The sequence below is a fragment of the Bactrocera latifrons genome, unplaced genomic scaffold (genome assembly GCF_001853355.1).
Source record: "Bactrocera latifrons isolate USDA-ARS-PBARC rearing strain unplaced genomic scaffold, ASM185335v1 scaffold_27, whole genome shotgun sequence".
Lineage (NCBI taxonomy): Eukaryota > Metazoa > Arthropoda > Insecta > Diptera > Tephritidae > Bactrocera > Bactrocera latifrons.
Window position 1 is genome coordinate 1,031,415 of NW_017536296.1, and position 24,608 is coordinate 1,056,022.

General features: G+C 36.1%; 2 protein-coding genes across 8 annotated transcripts in view; both read right to left on the reverse strand.

Moving 5' to 3' along the window:
• Window positions 1-1,065: 1,065 nt before the first annotated feature.
• LOC108969913 (proton-coupled folate transporter-like) lies at window positions 1,066-15,099 on the reverse strand. 3 transcript variants are annotated; one of them, XM_018934915.1, is made up of 10 exons: window positions 15,046-15,099; window positions 14,625-14,981; window positions 14,440-14,549; window positions 6,126-6,276; window positions 5,859-6,042; window positions 5,410-5,795; window positions 5,212-5,348; window positions 4,957-5,146; window positions 1,412-1,568; window positions 1,066-1,280 (listed from the first exon to the last, which is right to left on the reverse strand). In XM_018934915.1, exons 2-10 carry the CDS (start codon window positions 14,902-14,904, stop codon window positions 1,226-1,228), a joined length of 1,650 nt encoding a protein of 549 aa, XP_018790460.1. In that variant the 5' UTR covers window positions 14,905-14,981; window positions 15,046-15,099; the 3' UTR covers window positions 1,066-1,225. The 3 variants fall into 3 exon arrangements, with proteins under 3 accessions (XP_018790460.1, XP_018790462.1, XP_018790459.1); XM_018934917.1 differs by having other exon boundaries at window positions 5,859-6,015; window positions 14,625-15,080; XM_018934914.1 differs by having other exon boundaries at window positions 14,625-15,080.
• Window positions 15,100-20,345: 5,246 nt separating this feature from the next.
• LOC108969914 (ATP-dependent 6-phosphofructokinase) overlaps window positions 20,346-24,608 on the reverse strand; it is a 12,866-nt gene continuing 8,603 nt past the window's right edge. For 3 of the 5 annotated variants that reach the window (XM_018934920.1, XM_018934919.1, XM_018934918.1), the window contains exons 6-11: window positions 23,970-24,158; window positions 23,635-23,904; window positions 23,403-23,566; window positions 22,718-23,337; window positions 22,435-22,657; window positions 20,346-21,289 (exon numbers count right to left, since the gene is read on the reverse strand). In XM_018934920.1, coding sequence (XP_018790465.1) covers window positions 21,151-21,289; window positions 22,435-22,657; window positions 22,718-23,337; window positions 23,403-23,566; window positions 23,635-23,904; window positions 23,970-24,158 — 1,605 coding nt within the window. In that variant the 3' untranslated portion in view covers window positions 20,346-21,150. The remainder of the gene's footprint in view (window positions 21,290-22,434; window positions 22,658-22,717; window positions 23,338-23,402; window positions 23,567-23,634; window positions 23,905-23,969; window positions 24,159-24,608) is intronic. The other 2 variants (XM_018934922.1, XM_018934921.1) reach the window with 1 other exon arrangement.

Here is a 24,608-nt window from a genome sequence, read left to right on the forward strand (position 1 = left end):
GATTCTGCATAAAAAAGTTTAGGTTTTAATTCTAATATATTGCTAAACCTCCTTTGACCTGACTAACTGCTTCTAAACGTCGACGCATACTTTCAATTGCGTTAGATGTTTGCCCATTCCTTACGTATGGCATCTTCAAGTGAATCCACTGCAGCTATTACAGCTCGTTTCTGACGTGGTGTGAATTTTTTCGCCGCCCAGAACTGTTCTCACGCTCTAAATTTCCGGCGTTGATGTAGTGTTTTGTAAAACGAAGTATGTGTTAAGCAGAATAGAGAAAAACAATTAAAAACAAGAAAAAACCTTAACTTAACTACCCTTCACTGGTGCATTTCTTTTAGTAACTATGTGCTATAGTAATCCGATTTGAACAATTTTTTCGGAGTTAATATTATTACCTTAAGCAGTAATCCATGTCAAATTTCATGAAGTTATCACGTCAAATGCCAAAGTTTTCCATACAAGAACTTGATTCCGATCATTCAGTTTGTATCGCAGCCAGGAGCGGATCCAGAGTAGAATTTAGTACGTCTGTAACGTACTGTAGCTGCTTCCTTTACCTTAGATTTGGTTTTCATGAAAGCTTTCTGCCTAAAATTAATCCTCAGTAGCTTGCTCTACACCTTATTGTAAGCCTGGTACCACTTAATAATGGTGGCAAAATTTCTGGAGATCATTACTCCACTGTCTGGTGTATACCCAATCGTGGGGTTTTTCTTGAAAAGTGAGTATTCATTAGTAGACCTAAAGATTCTTCATTGATCTACCCCAATTCCCCCATTCTGAAGGTAYCCAATATTATACACCGACTATGCTATAATTTTCCTAGGCCGAGAAATGTCTGCCGTAGTCTCGATATCACTATTAGTCAATTGATTAACATTTAAACTTCTCCAAAGTTCTCATTATCTCTGAATCGGAAATGAACATTCTTAAGTCTACATTTGAATTCTATATCTTATGTCTTATAGTTGTTGCTGTAGAACAAACGCATACATATATTTCCGATTTCAGTAAAAAATATATTCCTATGTGTATTTGTAGTATGTATGTATAACATGTATKTATATATGTATGTACATTTATATAACTTAACTAGAAAACACTTAGTAGAAAAGTGATTTAATTAAACATGCAATAATGCCATATATAATTACTTAATATTTAATTATTCAAGTAAAAAAAGTAGTTTCCGCTGCGATATGACAATGATCACACCGTTATTTTAGAGACGTTCTTGGTAACGTGTCGGATAGGCACGCTTCTTGCGCAAGATCACGCTGAAAAAAGTACATTTAAATACACGATCATTTAAAGAAACAATGCACTTGAATAATTTTACTCTCATAACGTATATGATACATAGTATATCTATGGTAAATGTCTTTGTATGTAAATGTCTTTTACTTACAGCAGAAAGCAAATGGCAATTATGAACAGATTGGCATTTAACAAATTGTAAAAACCCGGAAAACTCGTGAGTGTGATGCTATAAATGCCTGCATAAATCGGTGAGGCAATGAATGGTAGAAAAGCCTGTAGAACACTGTAGAAAGAGAAGAACTTTCCTGAACGAGAGAATAAAAACGAAGGTGTGAAATTAATGTTATTAGATTTGTACTACTCCAGATTAAATTCGAAGAAATAAAATGAAAGAAATATTTGGAGACCTAATAACTACTTACAACTAACAGTAGGCCTACGAATGGCATTTGCAGCTTCTCGTTTAAAGTTGCTATTATAATTAACCTATTCTACTGCTCTTAACTTTGCCATATGATTTTGCTAAAACTCACTCAAAGTAACTGCGGTAACATCAGAAAATTCAGATTCTATTTTTCCAGGACATGCTTCAGCCAATTGAATTAGATTAAGATTTACAATGCTTAATAGAAACGAGTTTGGTAACATCTATCCCTTTCGAATATATCAAGAACTCGAACCGAAGTACTATAATATTGTTCTATAGAGGTTGAAACTATATATCGGATACACTAGTATGCTTCGGACAAATGTTGCGCCTCTTAAAAATAGTATTCTACCGATTTTCGCCTAAAATAATCGTTTTAAAAACAATATTTGTGAACTAAGTTTACTGAGTCTACTTCACCACAGTACTGTCGGCGGAACATGAACCCACTGATGCACAAGAGAGCAGCAAATTTCGACAATAACTACCAAGGTTGATTAAGAACGACTACCAGGAGAAAGGCAAAACGGTCATAGGCTTTTACTAAGTCACACTATTGAGTCCAATCGGCGCTGAATTACAAAATAACGGATAAATTTGATGAAAAAAAGATACCTACACTACAACCATGACAACGCACGGCTTATATTTAAGTTGTTACTAAGATTAATATAATCCGATTAATAGGATTAAGGTACGAACTACTGTTCCATCTACAGACTTCTTCAGATATGACTCCATGTGATTTCCAAACATGAAAGAGTTAATTGCCGAGCTGAAACTTGAGTGAAAAGAGGATATCGTGTTTGTCAAGGAAGACTAATATTCAGACCTTCATAAAACGTAATTTTTCAGACAGTTTCAAGAAATTGGGGCATCTCTGGCTCAAAGTATATCGAAATTTTTGCAAAAGTTTCATTTTTGGAAGAAGCATTAATGGTGATCATATTTTAGACGATTTGAAGCGGTAAACTATCTCCAACCTGCTGAACGACAGTGATAGTGTAACACCTGGATATTGCGAACCCGATTCCTCAATCGATGACCTCTCTCCAATCCCAAAAAAAGGGGCCCCACAATCCGCCACAATTACGATGGCATAAGTCTAAAAGGAAGTCACACATCACCTATTTCCTCGATTTTAAAGCCACCTTCGACAGCACGAAATGGAACTGCCGTTTTGTCTGAACTTGGTACCACCACAAAGCTAATACGACTGTATAAACTGACATTGAGCCATACCAAAAGCTCCATCAGGATCGGGAAGGACCTCTCCGAGCCGTAGATACCAAATGAGGTTTTAAAGAAGGTAACTCTCTATCGTGCGACTTCTTCAATCTACTGCTGGGGAAAAAATTCGAGCTGCAGAGCTGAATCGAGAAGCCACAATCTTTTTTAAGGGCGTACGCCGATGATATTGATATCATTGGCCTCAACAATCGTGCCGTTAGTTCTGCTTTCTCCAAACTGGATAACCAAACGAAGCGGATGGGTCTGCTGGTGATTGAGGACAAGTCGAAATATCTCCTGTCATCAAACAAACAGACGTGGCACTCGCGACTTGACTCACACGTCACTGTTGACAGTCATAACTTTGTAGTCGTAAATAATTTCGTAGAACTTGGAACTAGTATCAAGACCAACAACAATATCGGTCTTGAAATTTAACGCAAAATCACTCCTGCTAAGAGGTGCTACTTTGACTGAGTAGGCCATTGAGAATTAAATTTCTCTCTTCAGGAACAAATACTACAAATCACTCATCATCCTCGTCCTGCTAGATGGTGCAGAGGCATGGACGATGAGAACACCTGATAAGTCGACGTTACGAGTTTTTAAGAGAAACGTTCTGCGAAAGATTTATGGTCGTTTGCGCATTGCGAATACCCCAGTCGATGGAGCGATGAGCTTGCAAAGTAAAAAGGACTTCTAAAAAAACAAACAGAACAAATGGTTTTTTCGGCAAAATCAATTTATTTTATTCAAAATAGTATCCTTCAATAAAGTTTTTAGCACGGTCCAAAAGCATGTCGAACGAGTGTTTCAGCTCGTTGGCCGGTATGGGCGCCAGTATGACGGTACAAGCCTTTTGAATGGCCTCTACGTCTACATAACGCTTTCCTTTCATGGGCAAATGCATTTTTCCGAAAAGGAAGAAGTCGCACGGTATCATATAAGATGAATACGGAGAGTGGTCACTTTTTAAAATGTGATTTTTGGTCAAATAATCGTTGGATTCTGAGAAATTTTTGGTCGTCAGTCAATTTGTGCAGATAAAACCGTACACACACCTTTCGTTAGCCCAAATGTTCGGTCAAAATGCGATTAATCGATGTTTAGTTCCATTTCCATGAATTTCAAAGATGGTTTCGGCTGATTTTTGATGAATTCACTCACAGTTTCGATGGAATTTCCGGTGATCACGGATTTTGATTGGCCTACAGGTTGATCGTCATTTATGTTCTTACAACCACGTTGAAATCATTCGTGCACTCTGCTACTTGATAGGTAATCATCGCCATAAACTTGTTTCATCAATTGAAACGTTTCGGTAAAAGTTTTACCAATTTTAAAACAAAATTTAATGCTGACTCTTTGTTCGAAGCTCATTTCCGCACCGATAACATCAATCAATGAAATGTCATGAAATTTTCACTGGTCAATCGATAAAGATAGCAGAGTCTAACGCAATAGTCGACGAATGGATGGCGCTGCCAGGGAGCGCTAGATTGAAAAAGTCCTGTTTACTTTGGAACGCACCTAGTACAACGACATTGACATAGTTCAGCAAATTAAGGGACAGCGAATGGATGAGAACACTCCAGAGCTGAGAGTATTCGACACAGTAAATTTATAAAATAAATGAAATTTTATTGCAAAAACTGAAAAATTAAACTCGGTTAAGATCAAGAACATTTAAAACGTAAATGAAAGATAAGGCATTGGTTGGGAAATGCAACTGTTCTGAATGGCGTATGAGTAACTTTTTTAATATGGCAACGTTATAGTAAGCATACAAATCTACGACAGAATACTTAATTATGATATGCATACAGAATTTATAGCACTGTTTATTGTTTAGGGGAAGTCCCATAACTTAAGGTGCTTTCAATGATAGCATTTTAAGAACTTTTTATGCCTATAATGTGATTTAACAGGTGACCTCTTTAACAAATTAATCGAAATTTAATGTCCCTAATGAAATCTCCTCAAATATTACAACCTGAATAAAGGATACATATGCGAAAAGTTAACCAGCTTCTTACCTAATTCATTTGGCGGCAATACGTTAGAGGCAATAGTACGACACATTGGATGCGCCATCGCTCTCAGAGCGCTGACACCGACCGCCAAATACATGAACCACTTAGTGACAGCAAAAGCCTTAACGCAACTGCCAGCGGCCGCACTGAGAAATGCCAGTGCGCCAATGTGAACAATAGAAAGTTTCAGCAACTGCAATAAATATACATATGCTTATAAAAAATAGTCAAAATTAAATACTTTAATGCTATACACACCCTTTTCAATACGATAATACCCATTATGTTGCCAATGGTGGTCACGAACATGCTGATTGTCTCGAACGTGGTAAACTCCTTGACGGACCAGTTGAATATCTCTCGTATAAACAAGTAAAACACAGTCATGTTGCCATCTAAATTTAAAAAAAAAATCAAAAATTAATAACAAAAATTTAAAAAATGGCCACACTTTACCTAAAACAAACACCGATATTGAACATGCCATCATTGCCAGCCAAATGATCGCGCGATCGTTAAATTCACGCGGTCTAAAACAGGTCTGCCACATTTCCTTAACCGCTGCTAAATCGAATAGTTTTCGAACTTCGCCGATTTCATCCGCGGAAGCATTTAATTGACGAACCCGTTCCTCCTCTTCGCTAACAGTATTATAGACAAATTGAAAACGACGCCTATTTAAGCTTTCCGGTATGAAGAAGAGTATAATGCAGTTGGCAACAAAAATGCTACAACATGATGTTAGAAAAACGTACGTCGCATTGGTAGCCTCATAAAGATAACCCGATATAAAGGAACCAGCCATAAGTCCACCAATCAATGCTACCTCATATGTGGCCATGCTAAAATTTCGACAAAACTGTTCAACTATATGCAAACAAGCACAATTTAGCAGTGCTACTCACCGATATGGACGCTCTTGTGCACTGGACACATCTGAGATGTAGCAAAAAGTGGCCACCGAGTATGTGACACTGCCACCGATCAGCGAAAGTGGCAATACCGCCAATAAGTAATACCACGGGCTGACTAGACTGTTTGTGGATAACTGCGCAATTATCGCTGCAATCGCATAATAGAGAGCGTATCCTATAAGCATTTCAAAAACCCTTCATATCAAATATAATACATATACATACGAATTTATATATGTTTAAGTAGCTTGTACTCACCACTGTAGGCTGTGATCAGCAATGGCTTGCGTCCGAAACGATCCGACCAAGCGCCGATAAATACACCACAAAATGCTGGCACAAAGCTCTCAATGAGTGAGGATGTCATAAATATACGCGCTGCATACGGCTGAATCGTAGTCTCTATTTGCTATATAAAGAGAGTAGAATTTAGAGCCTTATTTTCATAAAATATGACTTCAAGGTGTAAACTGTTTGTTGTGTTCTCGGAGGAAATATAATTTATAATCTTCCTATATATACAAATTAAACGTTATTTCGTTATGTACTCGCAGAACGTCCGAATCACAGAATATTCTTGCAGGAGACTGATTCTTCATTTAACTTTACAAGGTTAATAAAAAGAGGCCATTCGAGTAAGAATCAAGTGACCAATGACGCATTCCTTGTTATTTCTATGTGTTATAGCGAAAAGTTCATAGAAAATATCATTGAAGGATGCAACGAAATAAATAAAACCCCCTCGTTGCGACAAAGCAAAGGTCATTAACTACGCAGAACGTAGCTGAAAAAGATACACACACATCAGAATATCATACTCCGAACTATCAGAGGATGTCTCTTGATATCATTCATCGAACACTTTGTGTTCAGGGTCACATAGTGAGATCCGCATGCTTTCGGTAAGGGAACATAAGCACTTATCTACAATCAGTTTCACAGAGTTTGTCCGGAAAGTAATAGCACTGACTTTCTTCCGCCGCGACTGTACTCCGCAGCGTGTGCGCACCGACGGCATTCGGTAGAGGGCGTTCCCAGCTAACGAGGTGTTTTCGAGCACCTGGAGAGTCAGGGCAGACATTTTCGCGCAAATATAACGTTCCTTACAGCAGAGATACGCAATTTAATTCTGTGTTGAACACGGTAAATTTGCGAAAGAGACGTTTTATATAATCAAACAGGCTTACCCAGATGTTGCTTTAGCAAGAAGTGATGTGTTTCGGTGGCACCAGGCCTTTTTAGAGGGCCGGGAAGAGGACTTCGACAAATACCGACAATGTGACTCGTGTACGCAAATTTATGAACTCAGGCCGGCGACTAAGTATTTGTTTAATTCGCCAGATGTTATGTAAATTTATCAAAATCTGTGGTTCATGACATTCTTACGGAGCACTTGAAAATGCGCAAGGTGTGCGGATGGTCCCAAAAGTGATCACTTACGACCATAATTGTGGCGAGTGGATGTCAAGAAAATTTGAACATGTGTGAAAATGACTCCCAATTTTTTAATAACGTAATCACAGGTGAAAAGATTTTTTTTTTCCTTGCCTAAAAGACGGATTAAAGACAAGCATTTTGATATGACAGAGGGGATCAAGCAGCATAGACCTCGGCTCTCAAGGCTATTCCGGAGAATGCCTTTCGTGACGCTTTCATTGCGTGGAAACCGCACTGGCAGCGCTGCATCGACGGTATATTTTGAAAGTTTTTAAAGAATTGTGACTATTGGTACAATCATTTTTTTTAATTGACTCAGTCCTATTACTTTCCGATAAACACTGTTTTAAGATATTTTCGCAGAAATCGGTCACGCAGGCATCCCCAAAAAGCGGAACCGCCTCCTGGGAACGTCTAAAAAAATTTCGTGACGTCGTTGAAGTCGGTATTCCACGCCTTTCACTTTGGTCCGACTCTGACGAAAGAATCCGTTTCCTTAACCTACTGCTATGTAATTTTTCTGATAAAGGATGAAACTTGGGAAGATATTTAAGTGAAGTGCAACACGATGAGCAATCGACCATCTTCTGTTCTCGGAATTCGCTCCATTGGTAATTCGAATGTATCGCTAACACGGAGACAACCGAGTCATGTCGTACTAACTAAATGGTAGCGAAAAGTGTGAAGATTCCTATTGTTGGCGTATCACCTTCGGTACAACTGTATGAAATAATAAGACTTAATTATACCTTAAGATAATAAATGGGCTTGGCTGTTTATATTATTCTACAGAAATGGTGAAATGATTTAAGTTGACTCAATATACTTTACAGTTTTAAGGTATACTATTAAATTCTGCGTCTGAATTTTTTTAATAGCTACAGGTGATTAAACCATCAAACTCATCAAAGAAACAGTCATCGCATTCGCGACTAGGCTCCCAATTTACTGTTAACAGTCATATCATCATCATATCTTGGAACCAGTATTAACAGCAACAACAATCAGACTCGAAATCCATCGTAGAATAACCCTTGCCAATAGGTGCTACTTCGGACTAGAGAGGCAATTGAGAAGTAAGGTCCTCTCTCGACGAACAAAAATCAAACTCTATAAGTTACTCATCATTCCCATCCTGCTATATGATGCAGAGGCATGGACGATGACTGTATCTGATGAGTTGGCGTTAGAAGTTTTCGAAAGAAAGGTTCTGCAAAAGACTTTTGGTGCTTTGCGCATTGGCCACGGCGAATATCGCATTCGATGGAACGATGAGCTATTCGAGATATAAGACGACATTGACATAGTTCAGCGAATTAAAAGACAGCAGATACGCTCGCTAGGTCATGTTGTCCGAAACACTCGCCGGGGGAAGCAGAGGAAGAGGAAGACCTCCTCTCCGTGGAAATGAGCAAGTGGAAAAGGACCCGGCTTCGCTTGGAATCTCCAATTGGCGCCAGATTTTCAAAACAAGAAACGATTGACGCGCTGTTGTTAACCCGGCTATAATCGCGTAAGCGGTGTCTACGTCCGTAAAAAAGAAGAAGAAGAAGATGAAAATCTGTCGTAATTGAGTTACGATTATAATTAATTTTAAACTGTTTATTCAACTTTTTTCCACTAATTAATTATATATATAATTGATATACTCTTAAAATTATCTCATTTTGCTCTTTATTCGCTAAGAAAAGAGAAGAGAGTATGAAGAGAATAACTCTTAAAACAGAGAGCATGCAAATATGAATGTTATCACATGTGAGCCGCAAAGTAAATTCCACAATCAAAACATAACATTTTACTTTATTTATTGAACAAAATATATGTGTGTGTGTGTGAATTGCAGTAATGTGCGCTCCTATTGCATATTTTCAGAATTGGCACGATCGTAGAAATATTTATATGCACATTACTAATAAATACACTTACATACATAATATTTATGCTTACTTTTTAAGGAAAGATCGAATTTCTTTTACTTATTTCATATGCAAATTACATACCATATGTTCATTAGAGCGGGTCGATTAACGCGAAGCCAAAAAAAAATTAAAAATTGCGTATACGGATAATGTTCTACGAATCTTTCCGAACAACTTTGCTTGGAAGCCATGGGTCTAAAATTGTTATGATTCTTAAGGTGAAATTTTAGGTGAAATTTGGGTGGTCAGTTCTGGAGATATCCGAATTAAATTGAATACGTAGGTGTATTTGAAATTCTATTGATCATTTGTCGCAATCGGCCAGATCGGACAACTATAACAAATATCACCCACACAGCCGATTATTCAGATTTTTTCAACTTCGTTGGCTCGAAACCGGTTTTAGTTTATTTCGCTATTCGGCAAAAGTATTAGTCCTGTGGGAAAAAGTTAAATGGTCAAGTTATAGGTAATAGAAGGATCTACAACTTTCGCATTAACATAACCACAAAATATAATATGAAAATTACAAAAAACAAAAAAACTGTTTTGTTTTAAAAAATTTTGTTTTTTCACTTAATTTTTGGCATAAAGTAACCGTTTTACGACCCAAACATGGTATAACATTCTCAAGTCAAAATAAAAATTTTAATTTGGTGGGCTTTTTATTCGATGAAACCTCTACTTTCTGATCTCATAAAAAATATAAACATTATTTTTTTTTTTTTTTTTGTTTTTTAGTAAGTCTATGAACATTAATTCTTACAGACTAGTGGAGAAATTAGGATGCAAATTAGAACTCTTAAAAAAACTTAATTACAATTACATAGAATTAGACCTTAATTACATTACTATTGTGGGTTTTCTCAGAAAATGCAAAAAAATGTCCGAATAAATTTTTCAAAACCTAATATTTCATAAAAGTGTTATTTCATTGTAGCAGATGTATCCCACTCCCATTCCACTTCCCGACACCAGATCACCCATAAATTTGTTATCTCTTAACTTTTGTTATTTTATCTACCTTTTCCAAAGGGTTTCAAACCACCATGACCTTCTTTGCTTTTAAAAAATATCGCCCTTGCTCGAAACGCATTTAATTATCGCTTAGTAGTGACGTATTTTAACGCCGAAAATCTGCATATTTCGTGTTCAACAACTACATATTCGAAATGGTTATTTATTTTATTAGCCAAATTGTCATTAATCAGATTTCAGGTGCGAAGTATTTTTTATTTGATAACTTATCAACTTCTTGTCTGGCTATTAGAAAATCAAAACGTTAGCAATTACCAATCAGTAACAAATCAGCCAACCATAAAAGTTTTATGGACAAAGCAGAAATAAAAAAAGAAAAATAAAAAGAACTATAAATCGATTCAAATATTTTCGTAAAATTAGTCGTTGAAGTCGTAATTGCCACCTTACGMAAATGTTAAGTATATCGACTTATAAAATAAAATTATATTTTTAAATATTTTTAGGGAGGTTGCAACTTGTTTCAAATCTTTAATTTCACAATTTTTAATTTAATTAGGCTTAGATTCGAAAAACACCTTTGAAAAGGTTGCGAAAAACAAGATACAAGTATGGGCAACTCGGCATGATAGAAGTTTTGTTTTTGTTTTGTTACAAAAACTGCATTATTTTGTTAAAAATACACGTGTTAAAACCGAAAGTCAAAAAACGCAAGGAAGATTCTCACTCTCAGCAAAGCTCAGCGACTAACAGAAGGTTTCAAGACCATACTCTTGTACAACCCACAGCGATGATACAGTCTGCTGAATGGCAGTGAAAGCGTAACACCAGGAGAAACCGAAACCGATTCCCCACTCGATGGCGATGGAACAGACGTTTCATTGGCCAACAATGAAGCAAATACCCGTCTTAAGAACAACAAAGCGGCGGGCGCCAATAAATTGCCGACCAAGCTATTCAAATATGGCGACCTTGGAAACAACATTAACACCAACAGCAACATCTGTCTCGAAATCCAACGCAGAATAACTCTTGCCAACAGGTGCTACTTCGGGCTGAGTAGGCAATTGAGAAGTAAAGTCCTCTCTCGACAAACAAACTCTACAAGTCACTCATCATCCCCGTCTTGCTATATGGTGCAAAAGCATGGACGACGGCAACATCTACGAGTTTTCAAGAGAAAGGTTCTGTGCAAAATTTATGGTCCTAGATGAAAATATTGCAGCTCTGAGAGCTTCCGCCACTGGAAGTAGAGGAAGAAGAAGACTTTCGCTCCATTGCAAGGACTTGGCAACACTTGGAATCTTCAACTGGCGCCAAATAGCGAAAAGGAAGAACGAGTGGGCGCTGTAGTCTACTCGGCTATAACCGCGTTAGCGGTGTTAATAAAGAAGAAGAACAAGAAGAAAATATATACATACATACTATATATGTATAGATATGCCCAAACATTTTTTGTAACGCATAACAATTTATTTGCAATTTGATTTATTTACTATATGTATATTCCCCCAAGTTATTTTAATGCATCACTCATTTAATATACATATATGTACAATATGAATGTATTATATATTGATTGATATTATGTAATAAAAAATGTAATATCAAAAAAAACTAGTTTATGTAAACGTAATCTCTCTTAGCTTTATATTAAGCAGATTAATATTCATATGTTTGTTTTATATACATACATACATATGTACATACACATGTATGTATATACCAGCCCATGTAATAATCCAGCAAATTTTAATAAGTTTATACCCGACGTATTTATGTATATATGTATGTATGTATGTATGTTTATTAATATTATATTATTATATGACTGCGAACATACATACATATGTACATACACATGTATGTATATACCAGCCCATGTAATAATCCAGCAAATTTTAATAAGTTTATACCCGACGTATTTATGTATATATGTATGTATGTATGTATGTTTATTAATATTATATTATTATATGACTGCGAACATACATACATATGTACATATGTTCCGTAGCGATTAGATGTGTATTTAGAACCTCTCAAGTCGAGTTAGACAACAACCAAGGTATTGTTTGCATGCATGTAAACAAATAGCACACATATCTCTAGTAGATGTTTGACAGATTTGCTCCTGCCTTTTGAGATCTAGTTTTTGATGTTATCCGACAAATAGAAGGAACCAAAAGTCTTAGACCGAAGTCTAACAACTGATGGATTTTGAAATATACTCGCAGCTATCTGTCGTTGCTTGTCGAGAGGCATTTATCTGTATGTTGGAAGCTGGGATCGTACTCAGATCCTGATTTGCGGTAATTTACACCACTAACAACTTCACAATTCCAAATTATTTTGGAAAAAAGGTTGTAATTACAAAACTTCTTATTTGAAGTCTTAGTAAATTTTGATGCTTTCAAGTGTCCAGATCAGTGATCAAGTTAAGAATGATACAACAATAGTCAAAGCTTTAGACATGGAAGAATATTGTTTTTGTAATATTCGTATAAAATGTGCGAACTTTGTATGGAAATGCTAAAAGATGGTATACTTGATAGGACTGAAATACAACAAATAATAAAAGATTCAGATCATTAGAGACTATAACTCTCTCGGAAATTGAATATTGGAAAGGTTTGTGTTGATAGTCAAAAATTGCTTAGGCGACCACTAATTAGCAAGTTAGAATAAATAGTAGAAAGAATATGTTGAGAAACTGTCAGACTCTAAAACCAATCTTGAGTATCAGGTTAGGCTATCTCCGTAATCAACTGGATAAATTTAAAGATCATTTTGGAAATTATAGTGAGGAACAAAGAGAGCAGCTCAACTGGGAAAGAAAAGTGTTAACATGTTGGAAGAAAGGTGACAATGTTATTGGAATCGTCACTGCCAGTTCTTACAAAAATTTTCCCGACTGGAATATTATAAAGTGAAATCTCATAAAAAGCCTTTCATTGAAATGTAACGCATATTTTCAATATTTGTCACTCTGTTTACTCATGTTTACTCATGTTTTCTGATTTTTCTACCTCTTTTGAGTTTATCACTCGCAGTAGTGAAGGTATTTGTCACCAAAGTCACGTTAGTTAACCTCTATAGCAGTTAGCGACAAACTTCGCTATCTTTAAAAATATCAATGATCAGAGAATCACCTAGATTTAAGCGGATTTATATGAGAAATTGCTCCACACGGGTTTGCACTAACCTAAGACAATCCAGATATTATATACATAAGTAGATCTCTGAAGTACTACAAAAAAAAAACGACACTTCTAGAAAAATCCCCATAATATTTATAAATACATTATGACAAAAATGTACCCGGAAATTGTAAATAAAATGCAAAATATTTAATTATTCAACAATATTTATTTTGACACCTTCAAAGTAATCCCCAACAGATGTAATACCCTTATGCCAACGATTTTTCCAGTTCCATGAATTGTTCTTTAAAATTCCGGCCGTTTTCGACGGATGCTTTCACGCAAACCCCTCAATATGACCAAATAGAACTTCTTATTGACCATTTGTCGCTCCGGAGCAAATTTATGATGCACCAAAGAACGAGCAAGAACACATTTCATACCTAAAATATCCACCAAAATCATTCCAACGGCCTGGCGAGAGACGTCGAGCTCTCTTGCCATTTCTCTAGTACAGCCTGACGATTTTCAAGTACCATATCATTAATTTTTTTTAAATATTTTCGAAGGTCTCGAAGGTCGAGATCGTCTAGAACGAGGCATTTCTTCAAAGATCTCTAGACCATCATTGAAGCTTTGTACCACTCGTAGGCTTCTGTTCTTGATAAAATTGTATCTCCGTAAGCCCTTTTCAACATTCGCAACGATGCCTCACACTAACTTTGGTTAGAGATACAAATTCTGAGACAAATCAAATTCGTTGTTTGATTATTTAATCCTTTGTAAAAATCGCAACGCACTATCGAGCTGTACCAACTTAAGCAGCTGCTGTAAACAAAATGGTTAACAGATCGCGCTCTTATTTGGCATAGTAGTTAAGGACACTCCTGCCAAATTATAATCGCAAAATAGATTTTTTTGAAATATCATTTACCCGCGGAATTTAATTACAATTTCCGGGTTCTTTTTTGTCACGATATATAGTTTACACATACATTCTTCATAATTCTTCACTTCCGCAAGCGAATTTCCCACTTTGCTTCGATTGCAACAACCAAACCAGCAACAACAAAGGTTCTGTGTGTACTCTCTTACCTTGACATGCTCACTAGCGTTTTTAGTACCCAATTGTCCACAATCGCTCTCATTGAAAAAGAATATAGACGTGCATGTTTGATAAATTATCTGATTCTTCACGATGGTTTCTAAGAAATCAAAACGTTTTTTGTTTACATTTATAACTATTGAGCACTTGCGAGTGACGGGAATTTTGACAATACCTGATAAATTGTAGGCAAACAAGAGTATGAACACCATCGGTTCGACCAAGTAGAAACGTAAGCGTCTCCAATTGAACTCATCCAGTTCGCTGGATGTGATCGATGTCACAGTTTCAACAGATCCATGCAGATTGGCATGTTCAGATAACGATGATACGGACGCATCGGATATCAAATCACACGGAAGTTCGGCACTACCGATACTACTATCTCTCGTGTATTTTCGCGAACGCTGGTTCTTCGCTAGCAGGGTACTCAAATCATTTGGTTCCGTATCCATTTCGCCCACGAAATTCACTAGAGCGCTCAAAACTAAACAATGTACCTTTGATTATGTGCGTTGCAGCGGTTGGCTAACTGTAATTTATATTTGTACTGATATGCATTTGTGTAAGTGCGTGGTGAAAAACCGTTTGTTTACGCTGTTTTTGTCGGATAGTCCATGCAAAGACTGCTCGCGACCACCGCTTAAATGAAACTGCATTCGAACGAGTTCGATATGAAATTCGCATACTTCAGAAGCGAAGACGTTGGCGTTGGCTGGCACATCAACGCGTCTAAGATTGTTTGGGTTCTACGAGCACGAACTTATATATGTACATAAGTATATATCGTATATACATATAAACACATTTGCACAAATCGCCGGCCGGCTAATAGTAAATACCGCTCACGCTATCGAAGTTGATTTTAATATACGACAACATATAAGATTACGTATACTATGGAAAGAAATATCAACGAGCAATGAAAAAATTATACTGAGAGCGATTCCAGAGAATCTTGCATTAAGAGTTGACTGTTTTAAAAAGGATTGTGAGTTCAAATACTTTCTAAGCTAAGATGAATTAAAGGATTTTCTAACTATTTCATTCTCGGACACATAAATCAGGTAACAAGTCTTTAACAGCTTTTATAATTTATAAAACCAGAAGCATCGGTAGCTCAACACATCTACATTGTTCAACCTTTGCGAGACTGAGGCTGAGACATCTCGGTAATCTTACCTTCTGCGAACCGGAAAATATAGCTGAAAGTGATATTAGCTGTATCAACAACAATTTGTAACATGCTCTAAGCGCTCTGACGATCCATAAGGATCTTATAAGAAATCCAGTATATAGAAATTTACAGGTACCACTACGGACCGGCGTTCTAAACTGTTCAAGGGATATACTCCTTAGGATCGACCTTTTAACCTAACCTAATAACACAAAAGAAATAACTAGGTCGACCAAGTCGAAAAAATTCAAAATTAGTATAAAACATGAGATCCGACTGAGTGAAGTGAAATCTGGATAAGAAGTATGATTATTGTAACATAAGAGCTCAGCATTTCTCTCAAGTTTTGGAGAATGTTGTCGAGTTCACAGTTCAGCCTTTGGCCATGAATATCTAGACCTATGACTGATGCCATTACATAGAGCAGACTGTGAACGGTCAGGAACTTGCTCTCATTTACAACAATTGAGGTAGTTCGTAGAAGCCCGAGAAAATAAATATTATTCTTGGAATCCCTGATGTGGCTTGATGCCAAGTTATAAGTAAATCAACAAAGAATCGTTGAGTTTCGGAAGCGTTCAATATAGTATGTTTAACTTCCTAAGCGTCCCTCGACAATAAGTATATGTAAGAACTATGATCTCAGTGACTTGAACTAAAAACCAGCAACTTCAAACTAATGGTAAATATGTCTTCAGGGTATAATTCATAATTACACAGAGGCGAGCTCGACTCTTATTTGCTCATTTTGTAAGAAAAACGCATTTATCGCATTTTATATATGTGTATAAATAAAAATCGTACCGGGGATTTTGTTGAGTGACTCAGAGACCAGCAGTCGCCAAAGCTCTAATGAGTTCCTCTTTAAAAATTAATATTATGTAAATAAATGGCCGTGTGCATATGTTTACTGACAGATGTGTTTTCATTTCTCTGCATATGACCCAGTGTAAAAATATTTATTTAATTATCCTTGTACAAAGGATTATTAGAATCATAATTTGCAGCTTTTTGTCTACTCAACTGTTCAGGCATAGCTGTAATACGAAATATGGGTTTCATTCATTAGTCAATCAAACTCTAATCGACATTTTGATAGACAGGAGAGGGGTGGCATCAGTTGCATCATCAGTCGTTCATGCTCAAATCCGTTATGTCGAAAGTCACTAATCAATAAATATTAAGCTCGTATTACTTATGTAGTTGAGTTTTATATTTTAAATAAATATTAAGATAAGAAAAAGTTCTATGAGTATTGGATGCCACCTACTATCGCTAAAAAGAATTTATATAAACATACATGTATGTATATGAGACCTTTAGCCATATCATAACTATACATCAGAGAAATTGAATTCCTTAAAACTTACCGCTCCTGCCACTTACTTTGGCCGCAACTACGACTCGGGTGCTCCATCCAAATCGAAGAGGGCTTGACCGCATAGACTTTAGACTTTTCATATCCCCACAGAAAAAAGTCTAAGGGTGTGATATGACACGATCGTGGCGACCAATCGAATGGTCCAACACTTGAAATTATCTACTCGCCGAAGTGTTCCCTCAAAAAATGCATTTATTGATGCGATATGTAGGAATTGCCGCCGTCTTGTTGAAACCAAATATCGCCGAGATCATGAGCTTCGATTTCAGGCATCTAATAGCCTTTGTCTGCTTGGCTAAAAATTACAGAGAGACATACTTGAAAGAGAACTGGTGCCCAGAAATATTAAGTCTGACTTCCACTTAACCTGATTGGATCATGACATATCAAGATATCAAAAAGCTCTGAGCAAGTAGCTCTCTCAAATGCACTCTTTCTATCCGCTCTCTTTACGGTCAAAAACCGTCGAAATATCTCCATGACAAAGCCTATACATTTTTACAACTCCTAATATTTTGTGTTGTTTCCGTGCTGATGTTTATTAGCCTATCCACCTAAACTCGTATTGTATGATAGGCTTATGACATAATGATCATTCGCAGTCAAGTGGCACATAAAATGAACATTTTCTATTGAATGAAATAAATTAAATCAGAAGCACGTACCGGAGTTTAAACAGATATTTACTTACTTTGGAAACAGATCGTTATTTCTTTTATCATTAACAAATTTTATTATTTCGCAGTTTGCAATAAAACTTATTTTAGATTTGTTAAAGCGTTACAGCGATAAATTAAATAGACTGTGTTTAATTATCGAGATCAAGTAATTTAGTTAGTACAGCTATTAAAACCAATTTATTCCACATGGTCTCATGTTTGAGGTATTTTCAGATTTTTTACACCTTTATAACTTTTCGAAACAACTGAATTAGACCAACCCACTACTTTGGACGTCTAAAAACTAAAAAGATTGAAATTTGGCAAAGCATAAGAGATGACAACTGGAAAACAAGTAAAGAAAGTAAAGCGGAACGTAAAACACCCATGATAGCTAGCACCAAGCCACAGTATATCGAAAGTAACTATACTTGAATATATTGGTACAAAGTTTATATATTTATGGAAAATATTGGAACTAGGACTAAGAGAACAAACAATCATCAAAAGTTACGAAAATAATAATACAATACTTAGTTTATGCGGGGCCGTACAGATAAAACTAAGGCCATGTAATGATTATAGTGAATTATTAGAAAAAAATGTAAAAAATAAGGTTAGAACATATAGCAACCATACAAACTGACCGATCGCGGTAATCGATTATATGGAAAGCTTTCCATTTGACGCAATTCCTTCACGAAATTCGACATGGATTCTTGTTCAAAACAACGATACAATATTCGAAAAAAATGTCTAGATCAGAATACAAAGAATATACATACATATGTAGCGGTCATATACACTGAAATATCTAATTTAAGTTTTTTATAGATTTTTTTTTTTTGATTTGATAAGTCATCTTCACGAAATTTTGCACAGGTTATTGCTTAAGGGGGCAGCCTGCTTAGAGGCTTCAAAAAATGTTTTTTTTTTTTTGAGAATTTTTTTGGGAGAAAAAGAAATAATTGATTAAAGCGAAATTTCTAGGGCTTATAGTTATGTATGTATGTAAACATCACCCGAAAATTTTTTTGGATACGAAATCTCTGATGTTCTGCCTTTGGGAAGCAATTGCCCGATGAATCTCGCATATATGGATGTACATTTGCCGTATGGCGGGCAGGATGCAGGTTGCAATTTCTATCGGAAACAAAACATTCAAAAAGATTCATATTTTTTAATAATTTATCTTCTGGTTAAACTAAGAAAATTCCAAAAACGAAAGTGTAAAATTCTACAATTTGTTTTTTATTGAAAAAAGTGTTCGTTGATCGAAAAAATTTTACTTTATGTTGCTTAAAATATATTCACATTTATAGTTTTTTTTTAGTTTAAATAGAAGATAATTCAATCCCTAAGATAATACATTCTGCCCCAATTCCATACGAGTTTTATTTTCTATACTGCCCGCGAATTAAGAAAACTCGTAAATATGAAAAACCGAGAAATCGCGCGTCAAAGTTTTCGCTTTCTACCCAAGCGCTCATATATGTATCTGCTAGACGCTCGGTCACTATTTCCCCTTCTAGCTTCGACAAAATTTCGAATTCCAATCTATAACCTTGGGGACATATTTTTAGATAATTTCTAAAGAGATTTAAACAAAAAGAAAAAAATCGATTTTTTAAGCTTCTAAAGCAGGCTCCCCCTTAAGACAAGGCTATAATCTCCAAACAAATTATTTAGATCGGACTACTATTGTATATACTTGTAGGTGCCATACAAACTGGCCCTGCTTGTATACCCTTTTATGCACCTGTAGAGATTATTATACCTTCGACGCGACCAATTTTAACATTTTTCATTATTTTATTCTGGAAAGCTTTCACTTCACTGCCATTTACCCCAACGCTTGGCTTTAGCGACCAATTAAATAAATAAACAAAGTAAGCTTATTTTTTGTTTTTATTTTATTTTTTATTCATGTCATAATATATGCTTTGCATTTTTGTATATGTCCCGTAGGTTTTTTGCGCAAACGCAGAATGATAACAACGGTTAAAATACTAATGCATAATTATAGTAATATTAATAGTTTCCATTTTGTAAGTTGTAATTAATTTTACGGTATTTTTGTATAGGTTTGGAGGCAGGTGAATTGCAATATCTTCACTATTTTTTTTTTTGTTTTTACAAATAAATTTTCAACAAACACCGCACAAAGTATACACAGAATAATGAGTGTGAGTTAGTCTTGCACTTCTTCTTGCTTTATTTCGTTAGATTCGATTTTATAATTAAATTTATTTGAGTTTAGGTATATACATAACTATGTAGATCTGCCTGTGTTTTCCAATAAAACTGTTAGATTGAAATGAGATTTTTGGGTAATAAAAGCACACAGACACAAATATGTCGATATTAGTAATTTACCGTTATATATGTACCGTGTAACGCTTTGGTGTGGTTGTGTAGTTGAGTTCTGCATTTTTGGTTGCAGCGGTGGGTGGGTTTGCACCTCAAAGCCCTTTCGTAGAGTCTACACACAAAGTACATACATACATGACAATTACAACAACAAGAAGTTATTGAATTTAATTGATTTGCATGGAAGTATACATATGCATATACATACATACATATGTGGAGAAGARTATAACATATTTTTTTGAATTCTTTAAGTTTTTCCAAACGCTAGCGTTATTTTTTTATTTATTTAATGAAAMTATAACTGTATAACTGCTCGATGTTTAAATTGGTGTATATTTTGTCTTAGTATTTGCGCTACAAGATGATTTATACTTTTCAAGTAATGGAACTACAAATTAATATCATTTTTGCTATCGTTTGCAACGTCACACCGAACTTAAACAAGACAACAACAAAATTATAATAATACTACAATAAGCGGCAGCTACTCAAGCAAGCAGTGTGACAAAACGAGAGTTAAAAATTAAAGTTAAATTATCGAAAATATTAAAAATAAAATTAAAAACGAAAAAGTCATGAAAATATTAATGCCATAAAGCGATATTTTTTTTTGTTTTTTGTTTTTTGATGCACATAAAATATACATTTTCGGTTGCTCCTACTGTTACTCAACATTAAACAGAGTTTTTGTAGAATTGTGCTAGAACCTGAGTTTTTTTGTTAACAACTTTCAAGTGTAATTTTTTTCTTCACATTATGAAACAAATTTGTGTGTACATGTGTGTGTGTGTATGTAGTTTTTAAATGTTTGTGAATGTATTTAACATAATAGTTATTTAAATAAAATAATGATGTACTTTGCTAACCTAACAAAGCACCATGTGATGAGATAAATATATTTATATGTATGTATGTTTACTATTTACTTCTGTATTTATTTGTTCATGAATGTGTTTTGCTTTTTGTTTTTCTTTCAAACTTTGACGCTTTCGCGGTAGCTTATACTTTATTGCAACTGGCGATGTTTTAATACGAGTAACATATACTTTAATGTGTGTGTGCGTGTGTGTTTGTCACTTGCTACACGACTATTTTGTGTTGTAGCCAATACTTAAGCAACGGCATCGGTAGCACACTCCTCTTCTACGGTAATGTACATACCCTCTTCTTCATAGGCAGAGTCATGTTTGGCTAGAATTCTCAACAGTGGACGCAATTTCAGCCACCACTGTGTCTTGGGGATGCGTTGCCTGTAAAGAAAAAAAAAACAAATATTATATAACAGCTAAGTTGAGAGAAAACATAGAAAAACTTCAGTTGCACATAAGCTGTAATAGGCTTTAAAAATACGAAGAATTTCGTACAAGAACTTTATTTTGATAGATCAGTTTGTACAACAGTTATATGCTATAGAGGTCCAATCTGAATAATTTATTCGGATATTGTAACATTGATTTGGACAATAACCTGTGCTGAATTTCATGAAAAAAGCTTTCCATATAAAAATTTGTTTTTCATCGTTTAGTTTATATGGCAGCTATATGTCATAGGGGTCCGATCTAGACAATTTCTTGGAATATTTTAGTGTTGCCTTAGACACAAATCTATGCCAAATTTCGTGGAGATATCACGTTAAACAACAAAGTTTTTCATACCACAACTAAATTTTTAACGCTCAGTTTGCATGACAGCTATATGCTATAGTAGTCCGATCTACACAATTTCTTCAGATATTGTAGCGTTACCTAGGACACTAATCCATGCCGAATTTTGTGAAGATATCTCGTTAAACAAAAAAATTCTTCATACAAAAACTGGTTTCGATCGTTCAGTTTATATGGCAACTGTATGATATAGGGGTTCGAGGTGAATAATTTATTCGTGGATTGTAGCATTGACTTGGATAAATACCAGTGCTGAATTGCATGAACATACCTTGCCAAAAAAAAAAATTTCTGTATAAAAACCTGAATTAAATAATTCACTTTATATGGCAGCTATATGATATAGTGGTTCGATATCGGCTGCACCGCCGAATAAGTGACTTTTTTGGAAGAAAATGACATGTACAAAGTTTCATACCGATAACTCAAAAACTGAGGGCCTTGTATAGCATATTAGCAGACAAATATGGATATGACTATGTAAACGCAGCTTGTCACACCGATCATTTTTATTAGTATAAATCTACTTTTTAGGGTCTCCGACGTTTCCTTCTAAGTATTACAAACTTCGTGCCGAACTTAATATACGCTCTTCAATTATATATACGCTCTATAATCATATGGTGTAGTCTAAAAAAGTCTTTTCGTATTTCTAATCACACTTGAACTTATTTTTAATATAATAACAGCAAATACGAAAGTATAAAAGACACTCGATAAACTTTACTCACTCGAAGTTAGTTTCGGCAATCAAATCAGCCAACGGTGTGAAACGGTACTGGCGACGTACAATGCCGAGCAGACAGGCTGAATCGTTGCTCTCACAACGTACAGTGCCATCCGGTTTGGTATTTTGCTTGATTTGTCCATTCAACCATTCAACGCATTTGGCCGCCATTTTGGTGCCCATATTACGATCGAATGGTGTTGGTGAGCCACCCTGTTGCATGTGACCTAGACGGAAAGAAAGTTGTATATCAATTTAAACACATTAATAAATATTTGCGCACTTACCTAAAATATTCATGCGGCATGAGAACAGCCCCTTGCCTTCCTCCGAGTAAAGACGATGTATGAAATCGGTGTTGTAGTTCTCAGATGCCTTTTCATTGCGCAAAATCAAACCACGCTGCACACCCTCAGCCATTTTGGATGCCATGTGATAGACGTCCTGTTGCAGATCTTTAATGGAAAATTTCTCCTCGTAAATGTATGCGGCATCAGCACCGCCAGCTAAGCCCGCCAGAGTGGCGAGATAACCGCAATAGCCGCCCATTGTCTCAATAACGAAGACACGACGTTTTGTGCCCTGCGCCGACTGACGTATGCGATCGCAGATTTCGGTGATTTCATTAAGACCAGTATCGCAGCCGAGCGAGAATTCGGTGCCAGGAACATTATTCGAAATAGTCGATGGTACAACTACCATTGGGATACAGAATTCGGGATAGTTKGGTCGTTGATCGGAAATTTGACCGCACGCATGATAGGCCTCAAAACCACCAATAACGAGTAAACCTTGGATTTTGAATTCCTTAAGACGTGCGGCAATCTCCTTGAATTTGCCTTCGGGTAGCGTGCGCTTAGTGCCGAGGAAAGCGCCACCTTGACCTACCCAACCGGTTACATCAGACCTAACGCATAGCAAAAAATACAATCAGGAATYATTGTGTGATGAATGACGTTAGCCGTTACTCACCAGCCCATTTCCTTGATGTTGCCAGCAATGAGACCCTCAATGCCGTCATGTACGCCGAAAACGGTGTCGCCACGATAAATRCAGTTACGCACAAAACTGCGTACGGCAGCATTCATGCCGCAAGCGGGTGCGCCAATGTGCATAACCGCCAAACGGTAACCCTGCTATAATCACAACAACAAGAAGTTTCACAATTAAAATTACTTTAAAATTGCATGCATTCACAACTCACCCGTCCGCTTTCGACGAGCTCCTTTGGTGGCTTCAGGCGTGTCAACATCTTGTAGGTCTCCAAATTGCGTTCGAACGAGCGTCCGCGCAATTTCACTGCCAATTCCCAGTTTTTCTCCGCCATCGCTTGTGCAACTTCCTTGGTGCGTTCCACGCACTCCATCAGCGGCACGCGCACCGCCTGATTGCCGTCCAATGAGACAACGCATGGCACCGAGTCGGAAGTGGCCTCCATAAGTGCCAGCGTAGCTTCGGCGCCCATGCGGCAGCCCTGCGGGTGAAAGCGTATGTGAAAATTAAAATGCATTTTTGTTGTTATTTATGGCAAGCACTCACCAAAACACGATCGAAGGCGCTCGGATTGCCACCACGTTGCACGTGACCGAGCACAGTGATACGCGTGTCCTGCTGCAGCTTGTCAACAACCACTTTTTTCACATCCTCAGCGGTGATGGGATTGCCTTCACGATCGATGGCGCCCTCGGCAACGATGATGATGTTCAAGCGTTGACCGGCATTACGCTCCTATTGGTTTGAAATTGACGTGTTGGAATAACGCGTTTCAGAAAAAGGTCTTAATTAGTAAAATTTACCGTTATGCCTGCTAACATTTAGTGTGCAATACGTGTACAAGTTAATTTATGAGTGAATAATTGTCCTTTTTTTGGTCGGCTTATAAGCTCATAACGTGTACAATTAATTTACAGTTTCGAGTGTGAGAATGATGCTAACGGTTTACTATAATCTTTAAGCAATTGAAATAAGTGTAGTTTGAGAGTTTTTTCATTTATGAATGTCTTCAAAACAAAGTTTTAGAAAATTATTTCGGTATAATTGCTAAATTTTAAATCTTTTCATTTACTTTTTTCAAAAATAATTATTTATGAATTTTCAATTAACTTTTATAAAATTTTACAAATTTATTTTAATTTTTATAGAAAATTGTTTCGGTATAACTACTAAATTTTAAATCTT